Source organism: Megascapheus bottae, chromosome 17 (genome assembly GCF_031878675.1).
Source record: "Megascapheus bottae isolate mThoBot1 chromosome 17, mThoBot2.hap1, whole genome shotgun sequence".
Taxonomy (NCBI): Eukaryota; Metazoa; Chordata; class Mammalia; order Rodentia; family Geomyidae; genus Megascapheus; species Megascapheus bottae.
In genome coordinates this window covers 15,643,759-15,667,787 of record NC_143525.1, presented here as the reverse complement: position 1 = coordinate 15,667,787, position 24,029 = coordinate 15,643,759, and the positions used below count along the sequence as shown (strand labels likewise).

The 24,029-nt window shown below is 42.7% G+C and overlaps 2 protein-coding genes across 5 annotated transcripts in view; one reads left to right on the top strand and one right to left on the bottom strand.

The window, feature by feature from the left end:
• Positions 1-479: 479 nt before the first annotated feature.
• Positions 480-8,058, bottom strand: Ddx5 (DEAD-box helicase 5). Its single transcript, XM_090349921.1, has 13 exons — positions 7,833-8,058; positions 6,386-6,551; positions 6,047-6,143; positions 5,826-5,959; positions 5,640-5,705; positions 5,283-5,424; positions 4,433-4,593; positions 4,180-4,352; positions 3,270-3,380; positions 3,011-3,072; positions 2,867-2,926; positions 1,395-1,619; positions 480-1,186 (listed from the first exon to the last, which is right to left on the bottom strand). Exons 1-13 carry the CDS (start codon positions 7,874-7,876, stop codon positions 783-785), a joined length of 1,845 nt encoding a protein of 614 aa, XP_090206047.1. The 5' UTR covers positions 7,877-8,058; the 3' UTR covers positions 480-782.
• Positions 8,059-8,167: 109 nt separating this feature from the next.
• The window catches only part of Cep95 (centrosomal protein 95), a 29,995-nt gene continuing 14,133 nt past the window's right edge, over positions 8,168-24,029 (top strand). For 2 of the 4 annotated variants that reach the window (XM_090349916.1, XM_090349918.1), the window contains exons 1-7: positions 8,780-8,930; positions 10,337-10,465; positions 12,194-12,301; positions 14,825-14,935; positions 17,235-17,337; positions 18,617-18,732; positions 23,146-23,301. In XM_090349916.1, the coding sequence (XP_090206042.1) occupies positions 8,912-8,930; positions 10,337-10,465; positions 12,194-12,301; positions 14,825-14,935; positions 17,235-17,337; positions 18,617-18,732; positions 23,146-23,301 (742 nt within the window). In that variant the 5' untranslated portion in view covers positions 8,780-8,911. Of the gene's footprint in view, positions 8,931-10,336; positions 10,466-12,193; positions 12,302-14,824; positions 14,936-17,202; positions 17,338-18,616; positions 18,733-23,145; positions 23,302-24,029 lie in introns of all 4 variants that reach the window. The other 2 variants (XM_090349917.1, XM_090349919.1) reach the window with 2 other exon arrangements.

The window sequence follows — 24,029 nt, the reverse complement described above, 5'->3', positions numbered from 1 at the left end:
AACAAATCATTGGTTCATTTTGGCAGTTCACTATATAGCCAAGAACATGAGTAAAATTTTTGAAAAGTTATTTGAAGCTCCTTGATTTATAAATTTTGCAAAAGGAATAGTCATCCATGTTGTCACCATATAGCTGATTATTTTCCCATCCTACTGGATTTCATTTAACCCTTTCTAATATACAGAAAATAGGATTACACTAAATGACTCTCCTGATGGTGGAAGCTGTTGACAAAGCTTTTATGCAGTCTAGCTTTTAAAACTTTATAATTTATCTAGGTCAATCCCCTTAAATGCTTGCCCTATAAAATCATTAAGGGGCCTTCCAATTTCTCCAGTCCCAAATCAAAGAATGGAAAGCACAATCACTTCAGTTTTTATGACAAAAACAAAAACACCCCCCCCAAAACCCAAACCATACCATACCATCTTAAGTTTTACAAGACATATCTGTAAAATAAAGTACAATTTCCACTTAATTCAGTCTTCAAATATCTTTTATTGGAAGGCCATGCATTGCCTTCATTTATTGTATTTCAAATCACTGTACAGTTACTTTTGTGAAAACACTGCCTGCATTTTCTAGTACAAAAAAAACCTAAAAATTGTTTCAGGAATGTAGAGAAATATCCAACTTAAATAGCGAAAAAGTGCACCATAATTACTGCTGCACTGCAGTCATTTCTGCGTTTTCCATGTTTCTTAAATAACTATCTTGTCTGATAACACACAATATAAAGAGCAATTATGAAAAACGGACATTTACATATACTTCTAAAGTCTTATTGAGAATATCCTGTTGGCATTGGATAGCCAATCATAGGCGCAGCCGCAGTAGCAGGATACGCATATGCCTGTTGGTTCATACCATTGTGCATATTTGGAACATTACTTCCGTATTGCTGAGTGCTATCATAACCATTCTGGTAAGTCCCTGTTGGATTACCAGTCCTAAAACTGGTCTGTATACCAGCAGACACAAAATTACTTCCAAAGCTCCCATTGGTGTAATTTGCAGCACTGTAAACACCATTCTGAGTTTTTGCCCCAAAATCTCTCTTAAGTAGACTAGAGTAACCTCTGTCGTAATTTTCCCTGTCTCTAAAGGTATTAAATCCACCCCTTTTGCCCGCAGAGTATCTGTCTCGGCGGTCATCCTTCATGCCTCCTCTACCCCTGGAACGACCTGTCGAAAAATAGAAAATGGCAAATTTATCAGTGTTGTCTATTGCACAACTCACTGCTAACACAAAAGGAATGAAGTGTTTTCAATTTTTCAACTTACGTTTCACAATGAAGGTCTGTCTTACCCTCTAAATTCCATTAAAATTCCATTTATAGACAATGATGTGACTCTACAACTACCAATATTTCACATTGAAGGTTCATCTTACCTGAACCTCTGTCTTCGACCAACTGAAGCAACTTGGGATTAATTGCTTGATTAGCTTCGCGAAGCACAGAGATAAGGTCGCTCACTTGCTTTATGTTATTAGGTGTAAAGAAAGTGTATGCTGTGCCTGTTTTGGTACTGCGAGCAGTTCTTCCAATTCGATGAATATAATCCTCTGAGGAGTTAGGGTAGTCATAATTGATGACAAATTTCACATCTTCCACATCTGTAAGGTGTTGCAGTGTGGCAAAATAGCAATGTACGGAAGTTTTGCACACCACAACAGCCAGACCAAAAATAAAAAGTTAGACAATTGTATTCCCAAGAAGGTATGGGCTGCAAAAAATACAGTTAAAATGGTTATCCATTCCCTGTAGGAATACCATTGAGGTTGAAGAAAAAAAGAGAAAAAGCACATGTCATCTGTTTAAGTTATCACCCACCCAGGGATAAGACCTGTCAAAAGGAATGTGTATTCTCCCTAGCACATTCCCAAATCAGCAAATCCCCTTACAGATCATCAAGTGACATCTGAGTGCTTCTGCGCAGTAGGGCCACTTAAAAGTGTCACAGCAACCTCTTCATGTGCTCATTTTGAGGACCTTTAAACAAAAAGGTACAAGGTCCTTTGCATTACACATTCATCAGAAGTTCAAAATTCTGGCCACACTGCTTGTCTTGCCAAGACCTTACAACTGCAGCTGCAAGAAAAACATACCTGTCCCCCAAAAGTTGTTTTTATGCACTGTGTCTCGTCTAGGCAAGCGCTTCCAAGAAGCCAGGATTCACTTGAGAATGTGTCTCTCTCTGGCAGGTCTCGACATGACGACTACTGTGTAGTAGGTGAGGGAGGATCTTTCAAAGCACTGCTTTCTTTTCCCACTGACTTAAGCGTGAGAAGTTGCTCCTGCTCTAGGTCTCATGTGCCAGTACTCACCAATTTGCAAAAGGCTTAGTACCTTTTAAAGCTGCTCTCTCCATTTCAAACTTGAACAAAAATTTCACTGAACATTGAAGTTTGGAAATATTTCTTCGACATTTCAGCAAACTCACTGAAACTCAAAGACCCACAGATCACAGTAAACAGTTTGAAACAATGCTGTACCATGGCAATCATGCAAAGCATGGGACAGAAGAAATACCACGGCAGTGAACTGTGAGGATAACTTCCATTTTTTCCCTCGGAGAGAACAGTTTATAGGGCAGAGGTGGTATGTTCTGCCCTTTGAAGATTACTGGCACACGTTCAGCTTTTCACCTCTCTAATCGACTGGAAGCAGCCAGCCGATCACTAGTCCTCCATCCCCCTCGAGTCCTCCGATTGTCATGCCTAGGCCTTGCCACAAAGACTGCACCTTTATGTGAAAAAGACTTGGGAAAAAATGCAGGTTAAAGAAAGCAATAAACTTTCTTTAGAAAAAAAAACTAGAGATCTTCTGGGAAACCAAGTCATGAATGGGAGTTTGTACTAACCTAGCCCTCTGGAGGCCACATCTGTAGCAATCAGAATAGGAGCTTTTCCATGTTTGAATTCTACAAAGGAAAGCATATGACCATTAATTTGAGCAGGAAAACCCTCAACTGGCAACAAAAAATTTCTTTATTTGAAATACTTACCATTTAGAACCCAGTCACGCTCCTGCTGACTTTTGTCACCATGGATACCCATGGCAGGCCACCTAAATCAGAAAGTTGTTTTAGTAGACTCACATTTACAGATTCAGACAGGTTCTACTGCTTTTGGCCATTGATCACTTCACTGCAATTATTTTATGCCATTTTATTTGTATCAGATGACTCCCATAAATGAACCTCATTATTTCTAAGTTTTGTTTCCCTCTCCTAAATTCTGCTTCAATAGATGATGCCTACATACCCATCTCTCCTCATCTTTCTGGTAAGCTCATCACATCTTCTTTTGGTTTCAACAAAAACAATGGTTTTATTCTCCTTCTCGCTCATGATCTCTTCCATTAGACGAATAAGTCTAGAGATAAATGTAGATAAACGTAAGCAAAAATAGAAATAGCTACTAAACTACTTACCAGGCAATCCTTCTTTGATTCTGTCAGTACACCATGAGATATAAATGTTTCCTTTTTCTACAGAAATGCTAACAGGACTATTAATCTGAATTGGCAGAATCCCTACCCCCACAGGATCAAACTCAAGACCTTGAATAAGCTAAGCTAAGTATATCAACAGCTCCAAAAGACAATTTGGGGGCCAGGAGTTTGGCCTAGTGGTAGAGTGCTTGCCTAGCATGCACGGAAGACCTGGGTTCGATTCCTCTACCACATACATAGAAAAAGTCGGAAGTGGTGTTGAGGCTCAAGTGGTAGAGTGCTAGCCTCAAGAAAGTCCAAGGACAATGCTCAGGCCCTGAGCCCAAGCCCAGGACTGGTAAAAAGAAAAAACAGGGCCAGGAATTTGGCCTAGTGGTAAAGTGCTTGCCTAGCATGCACGAAGACCCGGGTTCGATTCCTTGGCACCACATACATAGAAAAAAGCCGGAAGTGGTGCTGAGGCTCAAGTGGTAGAGCTCTAGCCTTGAGAAAGTCCAAGGACAGTGCTCAGGCCCTGAGCCCAAGCCCAGGGGACTGGCAAAAAAAAAAAAAAGAAAAAACAAAAAAGACTGAATTTTTAAATTAATATACTCAGTAACATGAAACTAAAGCAAAGCTTTAAGGGTTAATAGGACCTATACTCACTTTTCATCCTTCTCTAATGAAACTGACTTCTCTTATATAAGCAAGGCTATAAAGGTTACTAGGACTTATACTCACTTTTCATCCTTCTCTACATCATGACATACATCCACAATCTGAAGAATGTTGTGATTTGCACTCAGTTCTAGTGCACCAATGTTTATATGAATGTAGTCTTTCAGGAAATCTTCAGCAAGCTGTCTTACTTCTTTTGGCCAAGTCGCACTCCACATTAGGGTTTGTCTATCAGGCTAAATTATTTGAGAGAGAAATTAAGAGCATGCTCTAAGAGTAAATTTAGAATTGAGTGACAAAAATATCAAAGTCTTACTCTTATCTGATCCACAATCTTCCTTATTTGGGGTTCAAAACCCATATCAAGCATTCTATCTGCTTCATCAAGGACAAGGTAGGTTGTTCTTCTCAGATTGGTTTTCCCACACTCTAAAAAGTCAATCAGTCTTCCAGGTGTTGCAATACAGATTTCCACACCTTCAATTAAATACACAAATTTAATTATGATGTGTAGAACACTTTCATCTCTGTTAGTGAATGTTTAAGGTAAACAGAACCAGGCCACTGGCCAGGTACTAGTGGCTTATGCCTATTCAGGAGGCTGAGATTTCTAAGAATCATGATTCAAAGCTGGGTCAAGCAAAAAAAATCTTATCTCACAGAAAAACAGGTGAGGATCAAGGAGTTCAGTCTAATGGTAGAGTGCTTGCCCTAGCATGCATGAAGACCCAAGTTCAGTTCCTAGGTACCACATACATAGAAAAGACAGAAATGGTGCTGTGGCTCAAGGGATAGAAGAGGTCTACCCTTGAAAAAGCCCACTGACAATGCTCAGGTTCAAGCCCCAGGACTAGCAAAAGAAAAAAAAAGCTGAGAACTTCAGATCCTGAGTTCTAACACTAAAAAGAGGAAAGCTCTAATAAAGACTTACTGGGGCCAGGAGTTTGGCCTAGTGGTAGAATGCTAGCCTAGCATGCACGAAGACCCAGGTTCAATTCCTAGGTACCACATACATAGAAAAAAGCCGGAAGTGGTGCTGAAGCTCAAGTGGTAGAGCTCTAATCTTGAGAAAGTCCAAGGACAGTGCTCAAACCATGAGCTTAAGCCCAGGATTGGCAAAAAAAAAAGACTTTTACTAATGACAGACAACCTTTTATACCACATACCTCTCTCCAAATCACGTATTTGGGGTCCCTTGGGAGCACCACCATAGATGCAAGTAGACTTTAAACGGCAAGCTCTACAGTATTCAGCAGCTACTTGCTGCACCTGCTGGGCCAGTTCTCGAGTTGGTGCCAGCACCAAACACTGCAAAAAAAGAACAGCTTTTCACATAAACTTGGAAACAATTTTTTTTTTTTTTTTACCATGTATACGTTACTTATACAAACAGATCTTTTCAATTACGTAATACCCAGAGCATCTCCAGGTAAAAGTGAACACCCTCATCTTTACAAAAAAAGCACCAATGATTATACCTTTTGTTATGCGTTCTGGCCAAAAACTCCTACAAATATACTTACAATAGGCCCATCACCTCTTTCTAGGAATGGCTGATGATTGATGTGAACGATGGCAGGCAGCAAATACTATTGGGAAGAAAGAAGGCCAAACAAATTATTAAAATGCACATCAGTTTGGTTTTTTTAAATCCCCATTTTATCCTGCCCTAGCATTGTATCACCCAGGAATCTCAGTTCTAAACTTACAGACAACGTTTTTCCAGATCCAGTCTGTGCTACTCCAACCATGTCCAATCCACTAAGAGCAACTGGCCATCCCTGAGCTTGAATAGCAGTGGGCTCAGTAAAGTTCTGCCTTGCAATCACATCCATGACATTTGCTGTAAAAATTATTAGTTTTAGTATTTATAATGTCAAAAAAAAGAGTGAACAGATGAATGAGGGTGGAATTGCAAATTAGCACTTACCAGGGAAATTTGCTTCATAGAAATTCAGGACTGGTTTTGGACAGTTGTGACCTCTCACTGTAACTTCCTTGCTTCTTCTGTATGTCTCTACCTCTTGCTGCAAAACAGTTGTTATATTTACTTACACACACACACACACACACGCTGTCTGCACAGCTTACAAGCATAGGATATGCACAGGCAACTCTAGTTTTCCCCTTTTTTTAGCTAGATCCACATAAAAACATCCCATACATACAAAATTATTTTATCTAATTAAAAGCATTGTTTGGAGAAGTCTTATCTCCATCCAAATAAAAATTTTCCTAAAATTTATTGAAGCCACAAGAAATTACTCACTGCTGTGCGCCTAGCCAAATCAGGATGTTCTTGATAAAAATTCTTCTCAAATTTGGGGAGCTCATCAAGGTTCCACTTCTTTTTAACTAGTTTCTCTCCAGGATTTCCAAACTTCTTTCCAGATAGGGGTCCTGCCCTACTCCCTCCAAATCGAGGTGCACCAAACCTGAAACAAAGCAAAAATTATTCCCATTTAAAATATGGACTACTGCTATTTTCTTGGCGATGCTGGCTGGGATTTAAACTCAGGGCCTTCAGGCTTGCTGGGCAGGTGGTTGGACTACCAACAGCCTCTTGAATTTAATATTTCTTGTCTGACCCAAGCTAAAGACAATCAGCATCTTTAGTAGCAGTTACTATTCTCTTGACCAGCCCCAACTGGCATCCTGTACCATTCTCCCCCCCTCACCCTCCCCCCCACAGTCCCAGGCACATATAATTGAGGCCAAGTAAACAGCCTGGGATTTATCAAGACGGAAACTGGCTGCCCCAACGCCCAAGTTCAGATTACAAGGATAGACAACAGCTTGCAGCTATTACACAGTCTTTCCCACGAGCTTAGGACTTAAGTAGCCAAGAGAAGGGCGAAGGGAGGAGCCTACCAACAACGTTATTTTTATTTTCACGGCTGCTTTTCCGGCAAAGGAGCTTTCGCGTTGACAAATAACGGGGACATCACAGGCAGCGGGGGCAGCCGAACGAGGGGCATGTTCTCACATCTCAAGAGGTGGGGTGGGGGAATCACACGGACTAATAACTAAAGCGGGGTGGGGATGTCCCGCGGAAGAGCTCGCGACCCAGGTAGCAAAAATTATATAACGTGAGGAAGAGGGAAGGGAAAAAAAAAAAAAAAAAAGAGGAGGCGGCGACTACCGGGGGAGGAGTCCCGGCCCGGGCGGAGTCGGTCGGGCGGCGTTCCCGCTGGGGCGGCGCTTCCCCCTTTGTCTCGCATTTCTCTCTGCGCCACATTTTCTCGACGCTGCCATTTTGAGCTCCTCCGCCGGGCGGGGTAACAAAGGCGCCGCCGCCATGTCCGAGGCCGGCATTTTGTGGCCGCGACTCGACCCTAAGGCTGATTCCACCGGCGCCGGGTCCCACTTCCTCCATCTCACCGACCCCCGTCCGATACCCGGAGGTCCCAAAACACCTCACCCCCTCCCCCCCGCGCCGCCACCAACGGCGGCGCCTCCGCCCGCCCGGCGCTCGCCATCCGCTCCCCTCCCGACACCCCCCCAACGGCCGCTGACTCGCCGAGGCCTCGACGGCGCTGACGAAACGCGGCCTCCGGAGGCCTTGTTAATTCCGAAAAGCCGTCTCGGAAGGGGCCCCGGGGTAACACCCAAGAGCCCAATTCCCGCAGGCTTCGCCGCCGCGGACCCTCCCTCCCGCTCCCTCCCGCCCCTCCCCTCCCCCACCCGGGCGCTGACAGGTCCGTTCCCACACTCACCCTCGATCCCGGCCGCGGTCCCGGTCACTCGAATAACTCGACATGGCGTCAATGGTTGCGGTTGGTGGGGCACTAAGTGAAGAGAATCAGGCGCGACGAGTCGCTGGGAGCGGCGACGACGACGGAGCCTCTGCGGGGGCGGCAGCGGCGGAGGGACGGCGATGACAAGAGCCGGAGCTGCGCGACCTGAGGCCGATGGAAATGAATGAGGTGCCGGCCGCGTCCCGGCAGCCGGTTTTATACTCTGGACCGCCTCCCCGCCGCAAAGCACCCTGGGAGCCGCTCTATGACCTAATCGCCCCGCCCCCTGCGCAGGGCCGCAACGCCCGCGGGCGTTCGGGAATCCGCCATGTTCTCGCCCCCTCCTCTCCCTCCCCCGGGCTGCTCCCTGTCTCGGGTTGGCTTTTTCTCCTTTTCTCGTCTGGGCCCGTCTATCATTGGGATGCTTCGTCCCCTACTCTCTTGCCTCCACTTCTTTCTCGTCTCTCCACCCCTCGAGAAAGCTACCTTGCCCTGTTTCCGGGCCCAGCTAGGCGATAAAATGGCCAGCACTGGTCGGCCCCCTCGCCCCACTTTGGAAATGTTTACGTCTCCGCCAAGCCTTCACGCCCATCGCCAAATGAGGCGGGGAGGCGGAGCTTGGTATTGTCACGTGGCCTCTGCCCCCACACAGACACCGGACGAGCGGGCCGCGCTACTTGGCAGCGGCGGAGGAATACACGACGACCCAGCTCACCGGAAGTGCGGCTCTAATGCCCCCCCAGGAGACCGGTCGGGCTGCGGGGTGACCTAGACTGCCCAGCCCGCCGCCCTGAGAACCCATTAGTGGGATCTTGCCCGCGGGGAATGGTATCTAGAGCCCGCAAACTGCCGCCTGGGCGCGTGCGGGCAAAGGAAGTGCTTTTCTGATGACCAATCAGCGGCGAGAAGCCGTTTTAACGTCCCTCCCTCTCGCCTCCTTCCCCGCTCCCGAGTTCGCGCCCCCTCCCGCCGGCGCCGGCTCTGCGCGGGGTGGCCCTTCCAGGACGCCGTCGTGCGCGCGCTCGCCGCGGAGTCCAGCGACGATCTGTCTTCGGGACATGGCCGGCTCCGAAGCTGGTGAGTCTCCACCCCGAAGCCTTGGTGGTGTGTATTTCCTGACGTTTCCTGAAGGCCCCGGGCCGTCCTGAGTTGCGAACGGGGCTTGCCGGACAGGCTGGTGATGGACCCGACACGCCGAGGCAGGCGAGGGGTTCTCGCCCCCTCATTGCCCTGGGGCCACGGATCAGCGACGCGGGGTGTGGAAGGGGGACCTCGGTGTTGAGGCCGCTGGGACATCCGCGCCCCGGCTATCGGGGCAGGCCGAAGGATCGCCGCGGACTCGCACTTCTTGGAGACATCTCCGCCCTTGCATTGTGTGGGGACCGAAGCGGAACCTACACTTAACTCATTTTATCGAGGCAGAAGGCTTGTGGCTATCCCTGCCAAAGGACAGTCGTGCCATCCCCCTCCCTCCCCTTTTGTGCCTTCTAGAATTGTTGACTTTGTCTAACACCGTTTGTGCAAAGTGAGTTGATCTGGTTGTCTAGGACGCTTCCATCCTTTTCTCCAGGACAACATGCAAGTAGTTTAAAAAAAAAAGGTTGTCATGGTTTGGACAGGCATGAAAGTGGCCCTAGGAAGGGGGATGGGACAGGCACAAACCTGCTTGTTAACGTCTACCTTTGTACGACACACCGGTGATGTTTCTAACATTGAAGCACTTTCTCTTTAATCGACAGTCATTTTCAGGAAATAAGCGTGTCTATATTTTATATGTTCTCTTTAGTCGACAGATCCTTAAGTAAGCCCAGTACAGCCGGGTGGAGGGCGGGATGGGTTGCAGTAGATGGGAAACTCCAACTGTTTTTTTTTTTGTTTTGTTTTTGGTAATGTGCTAGCTCTGAACTTTAGAGATTTATTTTTACATGTATTTTCCATATGCACCAAATATAATAAATAAAAACTAACAAACGCATAAGAGTTGTTGTCCTTTCTTAATCTAGTTTAAGCAACCTATATTAATCACTAGTTATTTGGGCTCCAGAGAAATCCTGACTTGCACAAGATAATTGGGTAAAAACATGACTAACACTCTTGGGAATTCAAAGCCACCTCCACTGGTTTCTAGCTGCCTCAGACTATCACTTATAAATTGTCTTGTTTGTGGCATATTTCTGTTTACTTGTAAATACATTTTAAGCAAAAGACACCCTATGTATGGCTTATAAAATTAAAACATGGTAAATAAGGTAACAGTTGTTTACAATTGATTTCATTGTAGTTTTGACTACATTAAAATAATAGCATTGTAAAAGTCATTTGAAGACTTCACTTTAGAAATCCTGCCTAGCAGGGTCCGTATTCTGTAAAAAATTCCTTACCTTATTCTTTGTTTTTGTGGAGTGAAGCGGTTTTTTTAAATATGTGTGTGACTTTCAAATGCTGTTGAAAATTTATTTCTTTTCCCCTTTCTTCCCCAACAGACTGGGTAACCATTGCCAATAATCTTCTTTCTAAATGTCACATACACCTGAGGATACACGAACTTGAAGACTGTGATGCTAATGTTTTTATTGCTCTTTATCAATCCATCTTGGGAGAAAAGGTGCCAGGTAAGGTTACTAGAAAGTGGGAGTAATCTGTCTCTATCTTAGTCTAGTGGTGTGTAGTGTTTGTAAAATACATCACTTAGATGTAATGATACAGTATTTGTAAAATTTTATTTTCTCTCTTTTTTAATTTTTTATTTTTTGGTCAGTTGTGGGGCTTGGACTCTGGGCCTGGGTGTTGTCTCTGAGCTTTTCAGCTCCAGGCTACTGTGTCTGCCTAACTCTTGAACTTCAGCACCTCTGCCTGTTTTTTAGTAGTTAATTGGAGAGTCTCTTCGGTCTTTAGTGCCTGGGCTGGCTTTGAACCACAATGCTCAGATCTCCGTCTCCTGAGTAGCTAGGATTATAGGCATGAGCCACCACATCTGGCTTTTTTTTTTTTTTTTTGGTTGTGGGACTTGAATTCTGGGCCTGAGTGTTGTCCCCGAGCTCTTCAGCTAAAGGCTATTGCCCCATCCCTTGTGCCACAGTGCCACTTCTGGTTTTCTGGTGGTTAATTGGAGATAAGAATCTCACAGACTTTAGTGTCCCAGCTTGGTTTGAACTGCCATCCTCAGATCTCAGCCTCCCGAGTAGCAAGACAGGTGTGAGCCTCCATACCCGGCTTTATTTTCTTTCTACATCATATTTCTGTACAAATACAGCATTCATTGCCTTAATGATTACCTTATGGAATCCATAATAATAGCCTTGATTAATTCACTTAGCTAGTTGTTGGTAACCCTATTTTAGTGATGTTTAATGCCTTGTGAGAGTCATAGCATTTTTGTAACTATATCTTCGAAGTTTCTAAAATAAAACTAGAATTTGGTAACTCACTGAATGTTATTGTGTAGCCAGTATTACACAGTCAGGAGTTCATTTCTTTTCTCTCTTTCTCTTTTTTTTTCTTTATTTTTTTTTTCCTGGTCCTGGGGCTTGAACTCAGGGCCTGGGCATTGTTTCTGAGCTTTTGTGGTTAAGGCTAGTATTACATTATTTGCACCACAGCTCCACTTCTGGCATTTTATTGTTGTTGTTGATTTGTTTTAATGATTAATTGAAGAGTCACAGATTTTCTTGCCCAGGCTGGCTTTGAATTGCAATCCTCAGATCTCAGCCTCCTCAGTATGTCGGACAGGTGTGAGTCACCAGCACCCAGCTTCTAGTATCTCTGATACTCATTTCACTTCTCTCAAATTCCAGTGCACATTTTCTTTAGACCTTTGTGCCAGTTCTGAGTCGGCTGTTTTGATAGTACATATAGAACCTTCCTTAAACACCGCTGGATTCCATAGTGGAAAGTAACCCACAAAGGTGAAAGTCTTTGTCTCATATCTTGCCTTCCTTTCTTTTTTGAGACAGTATTAGCAGTATTGCCTAGGCTGCTGCCAAGCCTGGGATTCTCCTGCTTCAGCCTCTTAAATGCTGGGATTACAGGCATTGTGCCCCCAAGCCAAGCTTGGCTTCCTTATTAAACTATTAATACCTTTTGATTTAGGGATCCCTGCATCTTCCTTTACAATGCTCACATTATATAGTGAGTATAATAAATATCAAACCCGTGTACTATTGGAAAAGAGCTTTAATCAAGAAATATCCAACCAGTAATGATTTTACTATGTAGAACTCAGGCTCAGTTAACTTTCCCTACACTGTGTTCTTTTTTTCTTAGTCAGTAATTGTGTTTATAGTAATTGAGTTCACTCAGAAGCCTCATAAATGCAAAATAATGTGACTTTTTTCTCATAGACCTTATAGCTATTCCTAGAAGTCAAGAGGACGATGCCCACAATGTACAAGCTGTGATTGATTCGCTGGCCTTGGATTACCTTCAGGTCAGCTTGTCTCACATAACAGGTTAGTATCTACTTAATCAAGTCAGTTTTACAGTTTTCTTAATAACCTTAGGTAGAAAGTTAGACATTTCATTGACTAAATTAGTAAACTTATGGAATTGAACTATTAATGAGCTTCAGGGGCACCGTCTCTGAAATACCCAGTAGGAGAAAACGGTGGTATTTGTAGACTGTGCTACAGTTCTTAAAGGTGGAGAAAATATATGTATAATTGACTGCATTCTAAATGACTTCCTAGATGAATATGTAAGGAAGTCGCATAATCAATCATACTGATAGCCTCCAGAAGAAAGAACTTCAGAAAAGGGGCAAGTGTTTTTTCTTGTCTGGATACTTTGCTTCTTGCAAAAAGGAAGAAATATAACTGTGAATTATTCTTTAGTACTTCCTGAATTTGGAATCATTTTATCTATTCAAAAATTGCTTTGAGTCCAAACTGCTTTTGAAGTTTTTTTTCAAAATAAAATAAAAATATACCAGCATGTATATTCAAAGCAAATGTTCTTTTATATTGGAGTTCAATTCTAGGTAAGTACATATGCTAAACCAGTTTGAAGATAATTGATTTTGAAGACAAATTCTGGATTTTTTCTCTTCCAACTCATTGGAATTGCTTTATAACCTGGATAGAACAGTGTCTTGGTATTTGTGACTTAATATGTATTGTGACAAGTTTATAAAAGCCCATCATGTTTTTATAACTTTTTATTGTAGAGGTGCCACTGACAAATTGCACTCAGTCCATGAGAAATGACAAAACTTTTTTTTTTGTTTGTTTGTGGGTCCTGGGGTTTGAACTCCACTTGGTGCTACCACTGAGCTCTTCAGCTCAAGATTACTGTTCTACCCTTGAGCAAACTCCATTTCCTGTTTTCTAGAGGTTAATTGGAGATAAGAGTCTCAGGGCCCTTTGTGCCAGGGCTGGCTTTGAACTTTGATCCTCAGATCTCAGCATTCTAAATAGTTAGGATTACAGGCATGAGCCACCACACCCAGTGAAATGACAAAACTTTTTACCTCTGACAGTAGATTGCAGAGCAGCTTTCTCCTGCTTAAGCCCTGTTGAAAGCAGATTCTCTTGTGCTGTGAAGCACTGCACTCTGGCCACAGTCTAGTTGCTAGGTTACCAAGAATATACTCCCCACCCTGGAAGCTAAGAAGTCCTCAGTAAGCCCTGGGGTATATATATATTTTTTTTAAGCCAGAAAAAAAAAGGAAGGACTTGAAAACAATATTTCTGGTTCATTATTTTAAATAGTGGGAATGCAAAACATCAGATTTCCAGTTTAGGGGCTTTTTTGTTGTTTTTTGTTCTGTTTTTTAAATCATGGCTAAAATTGAATGGCTAGATTCAAGTATCAAATTTCTCCTCTCTTGCTCCCATATTGCTTTGAACTCAGGAGACTGCCAGCATGATTTCACTCAGGACATACAATGTGGAAATGCAGTCCACATGTAGATATTGTTGGAGTCTGTTTGAGGTGATGTGACATGAAATGTGTCAGGTTTACATAATTTGTCGGTCAGTTTCTATTCAGCACTTCAACTTCACATTGTTGATCATCTGTTTTCGACCAGGTTGTGGGTTAGGAACGTATATGGAAAAGGTGAAATGAGGGTAAGGTTTTTTGGGTTTTTTTTTTTTTTTTTTTTTTTTTTTTTTTGGCCAGTCTTGGGCTTGAGCTCAGGGCCTGACCAGCATTGTCCTTGGACTTTCTCAAGGCTAGAGCCCCACCACTTGAGCCTCAGCACCACTTCTGGCTTTTTTTCTATGTATATGGTACCGAGGAATCGAACCCAGGTCTTCATGCATGCTAAGCAAGCACTCTACCACTAGGCCAATTCCTGGCCCCCGGGGGTGACATTTTAAAAAGTTGTATACGGGCTGGGGCATGGCTCAAGTTGTGTAGAGCTTACGAATGAGGGCCCGGATTCAATCTCCAATACCATAAACAATTATAAAAACAAATCACAAAGGTTGTCTATGCAAAGATTAGATTGTAGTGAGGAACCAGGGAAGAGATTTTAATCAGAAAAAATGATTTGCTCTACACAATGTGAATAAGAGTTAACAAATATGGAAAGGGAGGACAAGCATTCCTGATGACAAGTTACTGTACTGTTTCTTGCTCTTGAAAAAACTGTCCTGTAGAGGTAGGATCCCATAGTCTACAAGTGCTGTCATCTGCCATGTTTTTACCAGCCTCTATAAAGTTCTGCCTTGTCACTTTGTATTTTGGTGGGAATCTTACTACTGGAGAGTGTTTTCTTATGTCCTGGTATTTTGCTTCTTGTGAAAAGGAAGAAATATATCTGTGAATTATTCAACACCATATTCATTTCTAAAGATACAATTAAGCAGCAAGAAACTGATATTTTTAATATTCATGATTTTCTCCTTGGTTGTTTTCATAATCCTTTTATCTGTGTACAGCATTTTCACAGGTTAAAACCATTTTAAAATTATGAGACTTCCAGATTTTTTTGGTTAAAACTGTCTAATAGCTTTGTATTTTATATTCAGGAGAAAACATAGTGAAAAGAGATAAAGAATCTATCAAGAATCTCCTAGAAATATTTGATGGCTTGCTGGAGTATCTTTCCGAACACATCAGTGAAACATCTCTTGAAAAGAGTAAGTTTAAGAATAAGTCTAGATATATTGAATTTATTTGTATTTGGATATTTGAAATTTGATAGGGAAGGGGGGAAAACCAAGACGGGAGGGGGGTGTTGGGGGGGGAGGGAAATGGGTACCAAGACATGTGAAAGGATATCAATGTATGTGAATTAATGCACCTTCTATGTGGCAAATATCATGTAACCCTTTTACTAATTACAATAAAAAACAAAAAAAAGAAAAAGAAAAAAAGAAAAGACAAGGCCAGTAGTTTGGCCTAGAGGTAGAGTCCTTGCCTACTACAAATGAAGGCCTGGGTCCAGTTGCTTGGTACCACATACATAGAAAAAAAGCCAGAAGTGGTGCTGTGGCTCAAATGGTAGAGCTCTAGCCTTGAGAAAGCCCAAGGATAGTGCTCAGGCCCTAAGTTCAATACTCAGGACTGGCAAAAAAATAATTTAAAAATTTTGATTTATTTAATAAATGAATTTCCTAATAGGACAGGTCAGTCATCAGGAGAGCCATCCCATATCACTCTAGGAACAGGATGAGCAATGGTCAGCAAAAGGTGGGGGACAAAAGGGGATAGGGACTGACCCTAGCAACTGCTTTCGGATTCCCTGGGCTTGGGCTGCTTCATGGTTCAATGCCCATGGGAAGGTCCAGGGTCTTTTGCCTTGCCCCCCTGTTCCTAAATGCCAGGACCTGGATGTCTTTAGTGCTGAGGCTGGCTTTGAACCTTGATTCTCGGCTCTCAGTCTTCTGAGTAGCTAAGATTACAGGCATGAGCCAACAGCACTTGACTCGAGGCTTCTTCTACTACTAGCTTCTTATTTTTTATTCTTTGTGGGTCATGGGGCTTAAACTCACCCTGGGTGTTGTCCCTGAGTTCTTCAGCTCAAGGCTACCACCCTACCCTTGAGATGAGCCCCACTTTCAGTTTTCTCAGAGTGTCAATGTGTGAGAATTAATGCCCCTACTACATGGTGAACGTAACTGTAACCCCACGATACATTACCCCGACAATAAAAAATAAGGTTAAAAAAAAAAAAAGAATAAGTCTAAGTTTAAGAGACAGGGATTGTAGTGGCGATTGGGTTTCTCAGACATTTCTACCCAGGCTGGCTTTGAACTGTGATCCTCAGATTTCAGCCTCTTGAGTAGCCAGGATTACAGTCAGGATCCACCCATTGCCTGGCCTGACAGCAATTTTTACATATTAATGCTTGACTGCAGGGAGAGCTGGTGGTAGTCTTCCTCTGTCCCCATTGGCAGGCAGGAAGGAAGAAGACAGAACTGAGATGCTTTCATGTCAGTCTGCTGGGGAAGCTGTGCTGATGGGGTTGCTTAGATGAGCCTCCGAGGTGACTGGTGAGGAACCTTTTTTCTGCCAAGGGCCAGTTGGAAATATATATGTATGTATTTTTATATACAGATATATGCGTGTATAGTTTGTAGGCCATACAATATGATCAATTCATTGGGGCCTGGAGTTTGGCCTAGTGTAGAGTGCTTGCCTAGCATGCATGAGCACCTGGGTTTGATTCTTCAGTACCAAGTACATAGAAAAAAAGCTGGAAGTGGTGCTCTGGCTTAAGTGGTAGAGCTCTAGCCTCGAGAAAAAGTCCAAGGATAATGCTCAGGCCCTGAGGTCAAGCCCCATGACTGGCAAAAAAAAAAAAAAAGATCAATTCAGGCAAACAGCCTCAGGCCAGCATACATGTCAGTCCTGTCATGCACCAAATGGCTTTGGCCTATTGGCCAGATGTTTTCCACCCCACTCTATGATACCTTAGTTGGACATTTCATAAATTCTAATTATCACTTACTGAAGGTTCAAAAGATACTTATTTAGCAGCATTAAAGCTGACATTCTTCATTGGGAAACGTATTTTACAGTCCAACACACTAGCTGTATAGAACTGCTTCTCCTGAGACCTAGGCTAGCATTATCATTTGCCACTGCATCTCAGTATTTCTGAAGCTCTGTAAACTCATTTCCTTATGTGAAGGTTTTGAAGATAAAGTAGATATATGTAAGTAGTTGAGCCCAGAGTTTAATCCAGAGAAAATGCAATCAGTGTTAGCAAATGTTATTGAAATGTTGTTGGAAATAGAAAAAAAAATTGAAGGTCATGTCTGAACAGGAATGTATGGAAATAGGAATGGCACCCATGGGGTAAGTATGAATCATAAGAGCTTTCTCCTGAAGTCCTCACTGCCCATCTCTCATTGACTTGTATAGCTAAGTAAGTAAATAAAAATTTTATTAACTTAGGCAGTTTGGACACTGTTTTTTATCTGTTCTAAACAGATGAACCTGAACGGTATTTTAAAGAACTCCATCCAGAACATATGGAAGAGCCAGAAGGTTCTATGGAATCTAAATCATCATGGAAAAGAGTTGCATTTGGAAGGTAGTAGATAATGTCTGTGCCTTTCTTTTTTTTATTTATTTTTTGCCAGTCCTGGAGCTTGAGCAGGTCTGAGCATCCCTGAGGCTAATACTTAGCACTCTGCCACTTGAGCCACAGGGTCAGTTCCAGCCTTTCTGTTTATGTGGTACTGAGGAATGCAACCCAGGGCTTCATGGATGCTATGCAAGCACTCTACCACTAAGCCACATTCCCAGCCAATATCTGTGAATTTCATCAAAGCTTTTCAGTTGGCAAGGTGATACACACTTAACAATTCTAGTCCTTGAGAGGCTGAGGCAGGAGGATCATCAGTTTTAAGTTGAGTGCTATGACAACCACACCCTGTCTTCAAAAAGAATCAAGATGGGTTGATGTGTGGCTCCATTGGTAGAGTACTACCCAATGAGTGAAAGCATCAGGTACTGAGAATAAATCCCAGTTTCAAACCTAACCAAAAAAGAAACAAACAATAAAAACTTGGAATGTAAAATTACACTCAGAATACCCAGAAGGGTATTTTGCTAATGTGAATAGTTTGATAATTTCTATTTTATACACTTGAGTTCAAAAGTAAAACAATTCAAATATATTTAATGTGAAGTTAATGACTTACCCAGCGTCTCTTCCACTCTCACAGCCTTAGGCTGTTTGGTATGTTCAACCCATTTCTTCTTTGACAGGACATAACAAGGAACAAGAAGTGATAAGCAATAAAAAGTTGATTGTTTTTGTTTCTTGGGGTGCTGGTGATTGAATCTAAGGCCTTGAATATGTTAAATGTTAAGCATTGTCTCTACCACTGAGTTACACCTACAGACCCCAGTCCATTTTTTTTTGGGGGGGGGAGTGGGGGTCGGTCATGGGGCTTGAACTCTGAGCCTGAGTGCTCCCCCTCAGCTCTTCAGCTCAAGTCTACTGCTCTAACACTGGAGCCACAGCACTACTTGCTGTTTTCTGGTGATTAATTGGAGATAAGAATCTCACAGACTTTTTATCCCTGGGCTGGCTTTGAACCACCATCCTCAAATCTCAGCCTCCTGAATAGCTAGGATTATGAGCATGAGCACCTGGCCAGTCCATTTTTTTTTAAGTACTGGATATGAAGCCTATAGCCTTATGTATACTAGATAAGCCCTGGACCCCTGATCTACATCCCTAGCCCTAATCTGTGAATCTGACACCTGTAGTTGTAGCTGGCTGAAGCAACTCACTGGATGTTGATAATCAAGCAAGGGTCCTTCATGGTTAGACTGGTCTCTGAGCAACAGACCTCTTGCAGGTGCTCCCTCCCATCTGATACTCTGGGTCCCAGTTGGGAAGAAGATGAAGCTGAATCTACTGGTGAAATAATTAGACTTGGAGAGACAGCACATACCTTTTCTCTTAGAAGCAACGGTGAGTAATTAATTGTCAGCATTATTCAACATACAATTATAAAAATAAAGCCTGGCACAGTGATGCTCAACTGTAATCTCAGTTATTTGGGAAGCTAAGATTAGGAAGACCATAGCTTCAAACAAGCCTAGGCAAAAAATTAGACCCTCATCTCAAAGACCTGGGTGTGCTGTTGCTTACCTGTGGTCTCAGCTAGATGAGAGGATAGGTAAAGGTCCTGGCTAGCCCAGGGAGAGCCTGCATAAAAACTAACTTAAAAGCAAAAGAGAGGGGGGAGGGAAATGGGGACAAAAACAGGAGAAGGAGTATCATTGTGTGTGAAGTAATGAACCTTCTACTATCTGCCAAATATAACTGTAACCCCTCTATTAATTGCAATAAAAAAAAATGTGAGGAAAAAAAGCAAAAAAATATTTGAGACATGGCTCACATAGCGAAGTGCTAATTGCAAGGCCCTGAGTTCACACTAATACACACACACACACACACACACACACACACGTATGCTGAAGACTTAGACTGTCTAGGTTGAGATGAGCCAGAAATTAATAGCTCACACCTTTAATCCTAGCTGTTCAAGCTCATGAGACCTGAAGATTTGAAGTTCAAAGCCAACCTAGGCAGGAAAGTCCCTAAGACACTTTAAACTTCAATTAACCACCAAAAACCCAGACATAAAAATATGGCTCAAGAGGTAGAGCACTAGCTTGAGGGGACCTAGTCCTTGTTTCAAGATCCAGAAAAAAAAAAATGGTGGCATTATGCAATAAATATGAACAGATATCTGAAGTCACAGGCAATTGAATCATAAGCATGAGCAAGAAAGTCCAAGTCAAGTAAGTGGATGCAAATTGTCATTTAATTATGTGACTAGATGTCATGGGAAGAAAATTCTGGTATACATTTACAGTCTACATGCTTTCATGATAGCATGATTTGCTCACTTTTTTTAAAGTTTTAGTAAGGATTTAATTTAGCATAACAGATTAAAATAGAAAGAAATTGAAACATTGTGCTCCCAATGCAGGAAATGGGAAATAAAGACTTGTTTGGTTTTTTTTTTAATTATTTTAAGAAGTTCATACTTCCAGTGGCAATTTATTGCCTTTGCTTTTGGGGCATATTTTCTTAGGCAGTAGGTTTTTCACAAAGAAAACATCAAATCACAGAATGATCTAAATACAATGATGATGATTTGGGACTGACAGAACAACTCAATGTCACTTAAGCTGTGTAATGAGTATACAGGGATTTAAAAGGCTTGTTTCTGAAATTTCTTTTGATTTAAAAAAAATTCATTATTAATAGGGCTGTAATGGCTCTGGCTCATGCCTAAAATCCTGGCTGCTCAGGAGGCGGAGATCTGAGGATCATGGTTCAAAGCCAGTCCAGGCAGGAAAACCTATAAGACTTTTATTTCCAATAAACTACCAAAAAAGCTAGATTTGGAACTGTGGTTCAAGCGATAGAGCACCAGTCTTGAACAAAAGATCTCGGGGATAGTTCCTGGGCCCTAAGTTCAGGCCCCAGAATCAGCACAAAAAAAACCCAAACCAAAACACCTTCAGGTAAGGAATGTGGTTTATTGGTAGAGTGCTTGCCTAGCTTGCATGAAGCCCTGAGTTTGACTCCTCAGTACCACATAAATGAATAATCCAGAAGTGGTGCTCTGGCTCAAGTGGCAGAATGCTGGCCTGATGCAGAGAAGCTTAGGGACAGTGCCTATGCCCTGAGTTCAAGCACCAGCACTAAAAAAAAAAAAAATACCAGGGCTGGGCTACTCAGGTGGCTGAGATCTGAGGATCACAGTTCAAAGCCAGCCTGGTCACTAAAAAGTCCATGAGACTTATCTCCAATTAATCACCAAAAAACTGGAAGTGGCACTGTGGCTCATGGGGTAGGGCAGTAGTCTTGAGCTGAAGAGCTCAGGGACAGCACCCAGGCCCAGAGTTCAAGTCCCAGGATCGAAAAAAAAAACAAAACAAAACCCTTAAGGCTGTGAATGTGGCTTTCTGGAAGTGGTGCTGTGGCTTAAGTAGTAGAGCTCTAGCCTTGAGAAAGCCCAAGGACAGTGCTCAGGCCCTGAGTTCAAGCCCTAGGACTGGCAATTTAAAAAAAAAAATTAAGAAATCATTCATTTCTACCAAGTTTTGATGTTTCTTTGAGTATAGGCTCTGGAAGTGCTTATTCATAATGGACTGAATTTCTTGAATGTCAGTTGTGATTTTAATAAATAAATAAAAGTAAAGAGGGGAATTATTTGATGCAATTAAGGCAAAAAAAAGGTTGAGCAGCTTTGGATGCTGTGAGAGGCTTGTATTTGTTGGGACAGAAGGGCTTATCTCAGCTTCCTTTTCTATTCAGAGTAAGATGTCAGATACTAGCATATACATTGACAGAATTTAGACATCACATTCTGAATTTTTTTTTTTTTGCCAGTCCTTGGGCTTGTACTCAGGGCCTGAACACTTATCCCTGGGCTTTTTCAAGGCTAGAGCTCTACCACTAGAGCCACAGCACCACTCCCAGTTATTTTCTATGTATGCGGTATCGAGGAATCAAACCCAGGTCTTTGTGCATGCTAGGCAAACACTGTACCACTAGGCCAACCTCCCAGCCTTTTTTTTTTGTTTTTGGCCAATCATGAGGCTTGAACACATGGCCTGGGCACTGTCCCTGAGTTTCTTTTGCTCAAGGCTAACACTCTTATCACTTGAGCCACAGCACCACTTTTGGCTTTTTCTGTGTATGTGGTACTGAGGAATCGAACCCAGAGCTTCATGCATGCTAGGCAAGCACTCTACCACTAAGCCACCTTCCCAGCCTAGACTGTAATTCTTTAATTGTGATGTTAACCTCAACCTCTAACTCAAATGTCTGTTCATATTAAAAAAATGCCCACATCACTAAAGAAATGACCACATCACAATCAGCATTTCAGCAACACTGGCACCTGGTTTTCTAGGTATTTTAATGAATTAGGTGTAATAGTACACTCTTGTTAAGTCCAGCACTCACAAGGCAGAGGCAGGAGAATCCTGACTTTAAGGACAGCCTGGGCTACTTGGTTGAGAACTTGTCTCAAAAGAACAATGAAATGCTGGGTGTGGCTATAATCCTAGCTACTTCAGGATGCTGAGATCTGAGGATCAAGATCAGAAGCCAGTTTAGGCAGGAAAATCCACAAGATTCTTATCTCATTAACCAGTGAAAAGCCAAAAGTGGAGTTGGTGTCATGCACCAACCTTTAACAAAAAGCTAAGGAAGAGTACCAGGTCCTGAGGTCAAGTCCTGGTCGTAGCATAAGTTACATTTATAAAAGACTCTGGGCAACAGAACTGCATCTTACTTTATGGTAATTATTAAAGTAATTGGAAGCCAGGCGCTGGTGGCTGTAATCTTAGCTACTTAGGAAGCTTAAGAGTTGAGGATCGCAGCTCATTCTTAAGTGGAGCTCAGGCTCAAGTGGTAGAACACTAACCTTAAGAAAAAGAATTCAAGCCAGGAGTTTGGCCTAGTGGTAGCGTGCTTGCCTAGCATGCATGAAAACCCAGGTTTGATTCCTCGGTACCATATACATAGAAAAAAGCCGGAAATGGTGCTGAGGCTCAAGTGGTAGAGCTCTAGCCTTTAGAAAGTCCAAGGACAGTGCTCAGGCCCTGAGCTCAAGCCCAGGACTGGCAAAAAAAAAAAAAAAAAGAATTCAAGGACAGCACCCAGGCTTCGCATTCAAGGTACATACACACACACACACACACACACACACACAAATGGTCCACTGGTAAAGGGTGCGCATGAGTGTGCGAGACAGACAGATAGACACAAACACAAATGGACCACCTATAATTCTAGCTCCTAAAAAGGCTAAGATCCTAAGATTGTGATTCAGAGCCAGCACAGACAGCAAAGTCTGTGAGACATTTATTTTAATTAGTCATTGAAAAACTAGAAGTAGAACTGTGGCTCAAGTAGTAGAGAGTTACAGACTTGAGGGCGGAACCTCAGAGATAGCATCCAGGCCATGAATGCAAGTCCTAAGACTGGCACACACAAAGAAGTGATTAGTATTATGTGCAGTTGAACCAATATGGTTCTTTCAACATTGTTCCTCATGACTTTCAATATAATATTTAGCAAACTATTTTTTCTTTCTTCCCTCCCACCCCTACTACTGGGACCTGAACTGAGGGCTTTGAACTTACTTGGTTTAATTGCTCATAGCCAGGGATCTACCACTTGAGCCATCCCTCCACCCCTGCTTTTATGCTGGTTAACTGGACATGGAGTTCAAATCTTGATCCTCCAGGTGTCACTCTCTTAAGTAGCTAGGATTATAAATATGAGCCACCAGTGTCTAGCCTAGCAAACTATGCTAATAGTTAAAACTTTCACCTTTATTATTTCTTTTCCTAGGTCCCCATACTTCTGCTGACACATTGTCTAGAAAATCCTTGGCTTCACCAGTTTCTGGAAAATCTTTGGCCTCACCAAGTTCTAAATCACATGACGATGTGATGACCCCTCCCTCATCTATTCGCCCCAGTAACAGGACAGCCTTTGATGCAGACAGTGAGTAGTAATGGGGGTCACTCTGTATGCTGCTGCTCAATAGAGATACTTCCTGGAATATTTGCTCTTCTGTTTAGCCTTTGTTGTGCTGTACTTGATGTGATTTTTTTTTTTTTTTTTTTTTTTTTTGCCAATCCTGGGATTGAGCTCAGGGCCTGAGCACTGTCCTTGGACTTTCTCAAGGCTAGAGCTCTGCCACTTGAGCCTCAGCACCACTTGCGGTACCACTTGTGGTACCGAGGAATCGAACCCAGGTCTTCATGCATGCTAGGCAAGCACTTTAACCACTAGGCCAAACTCCCGGCCCTTGATGTGATTCTTTTTTGTTTTTACATAATCTTATTTATAAATGTTTGTTCTGATTACTGCATTATGTGGTCTCTCATGACATATTTTGGGGGTTTTTTGGTGGGGGGTGGGGCTTGGTACTCTCCCTAAGCTTTTGTGCTAGCACTCTACCACTTTGAGTCACAGCTCCGCTTCTGTCTTTTTGGTGATTAATTGGAGATAAGAGTGTCATGGTCAAACTGGGTGCAGTGGCTTATGCCTGTAACCCTAGCTACCCAAGAGGCTGAAATTTGAGGATCAAGGTTCAAAGCCAGCCTTAGCACTAAAAATCTTGAGACTTTTATCCCCAATTAACCACCAGAAAACTGGAAGTGGTGCTGAAGCTTAAAGGGACAGGGTAGCTTTGAGCTGAAGAGCTCAGAGACAACTCCCAGGCCCTG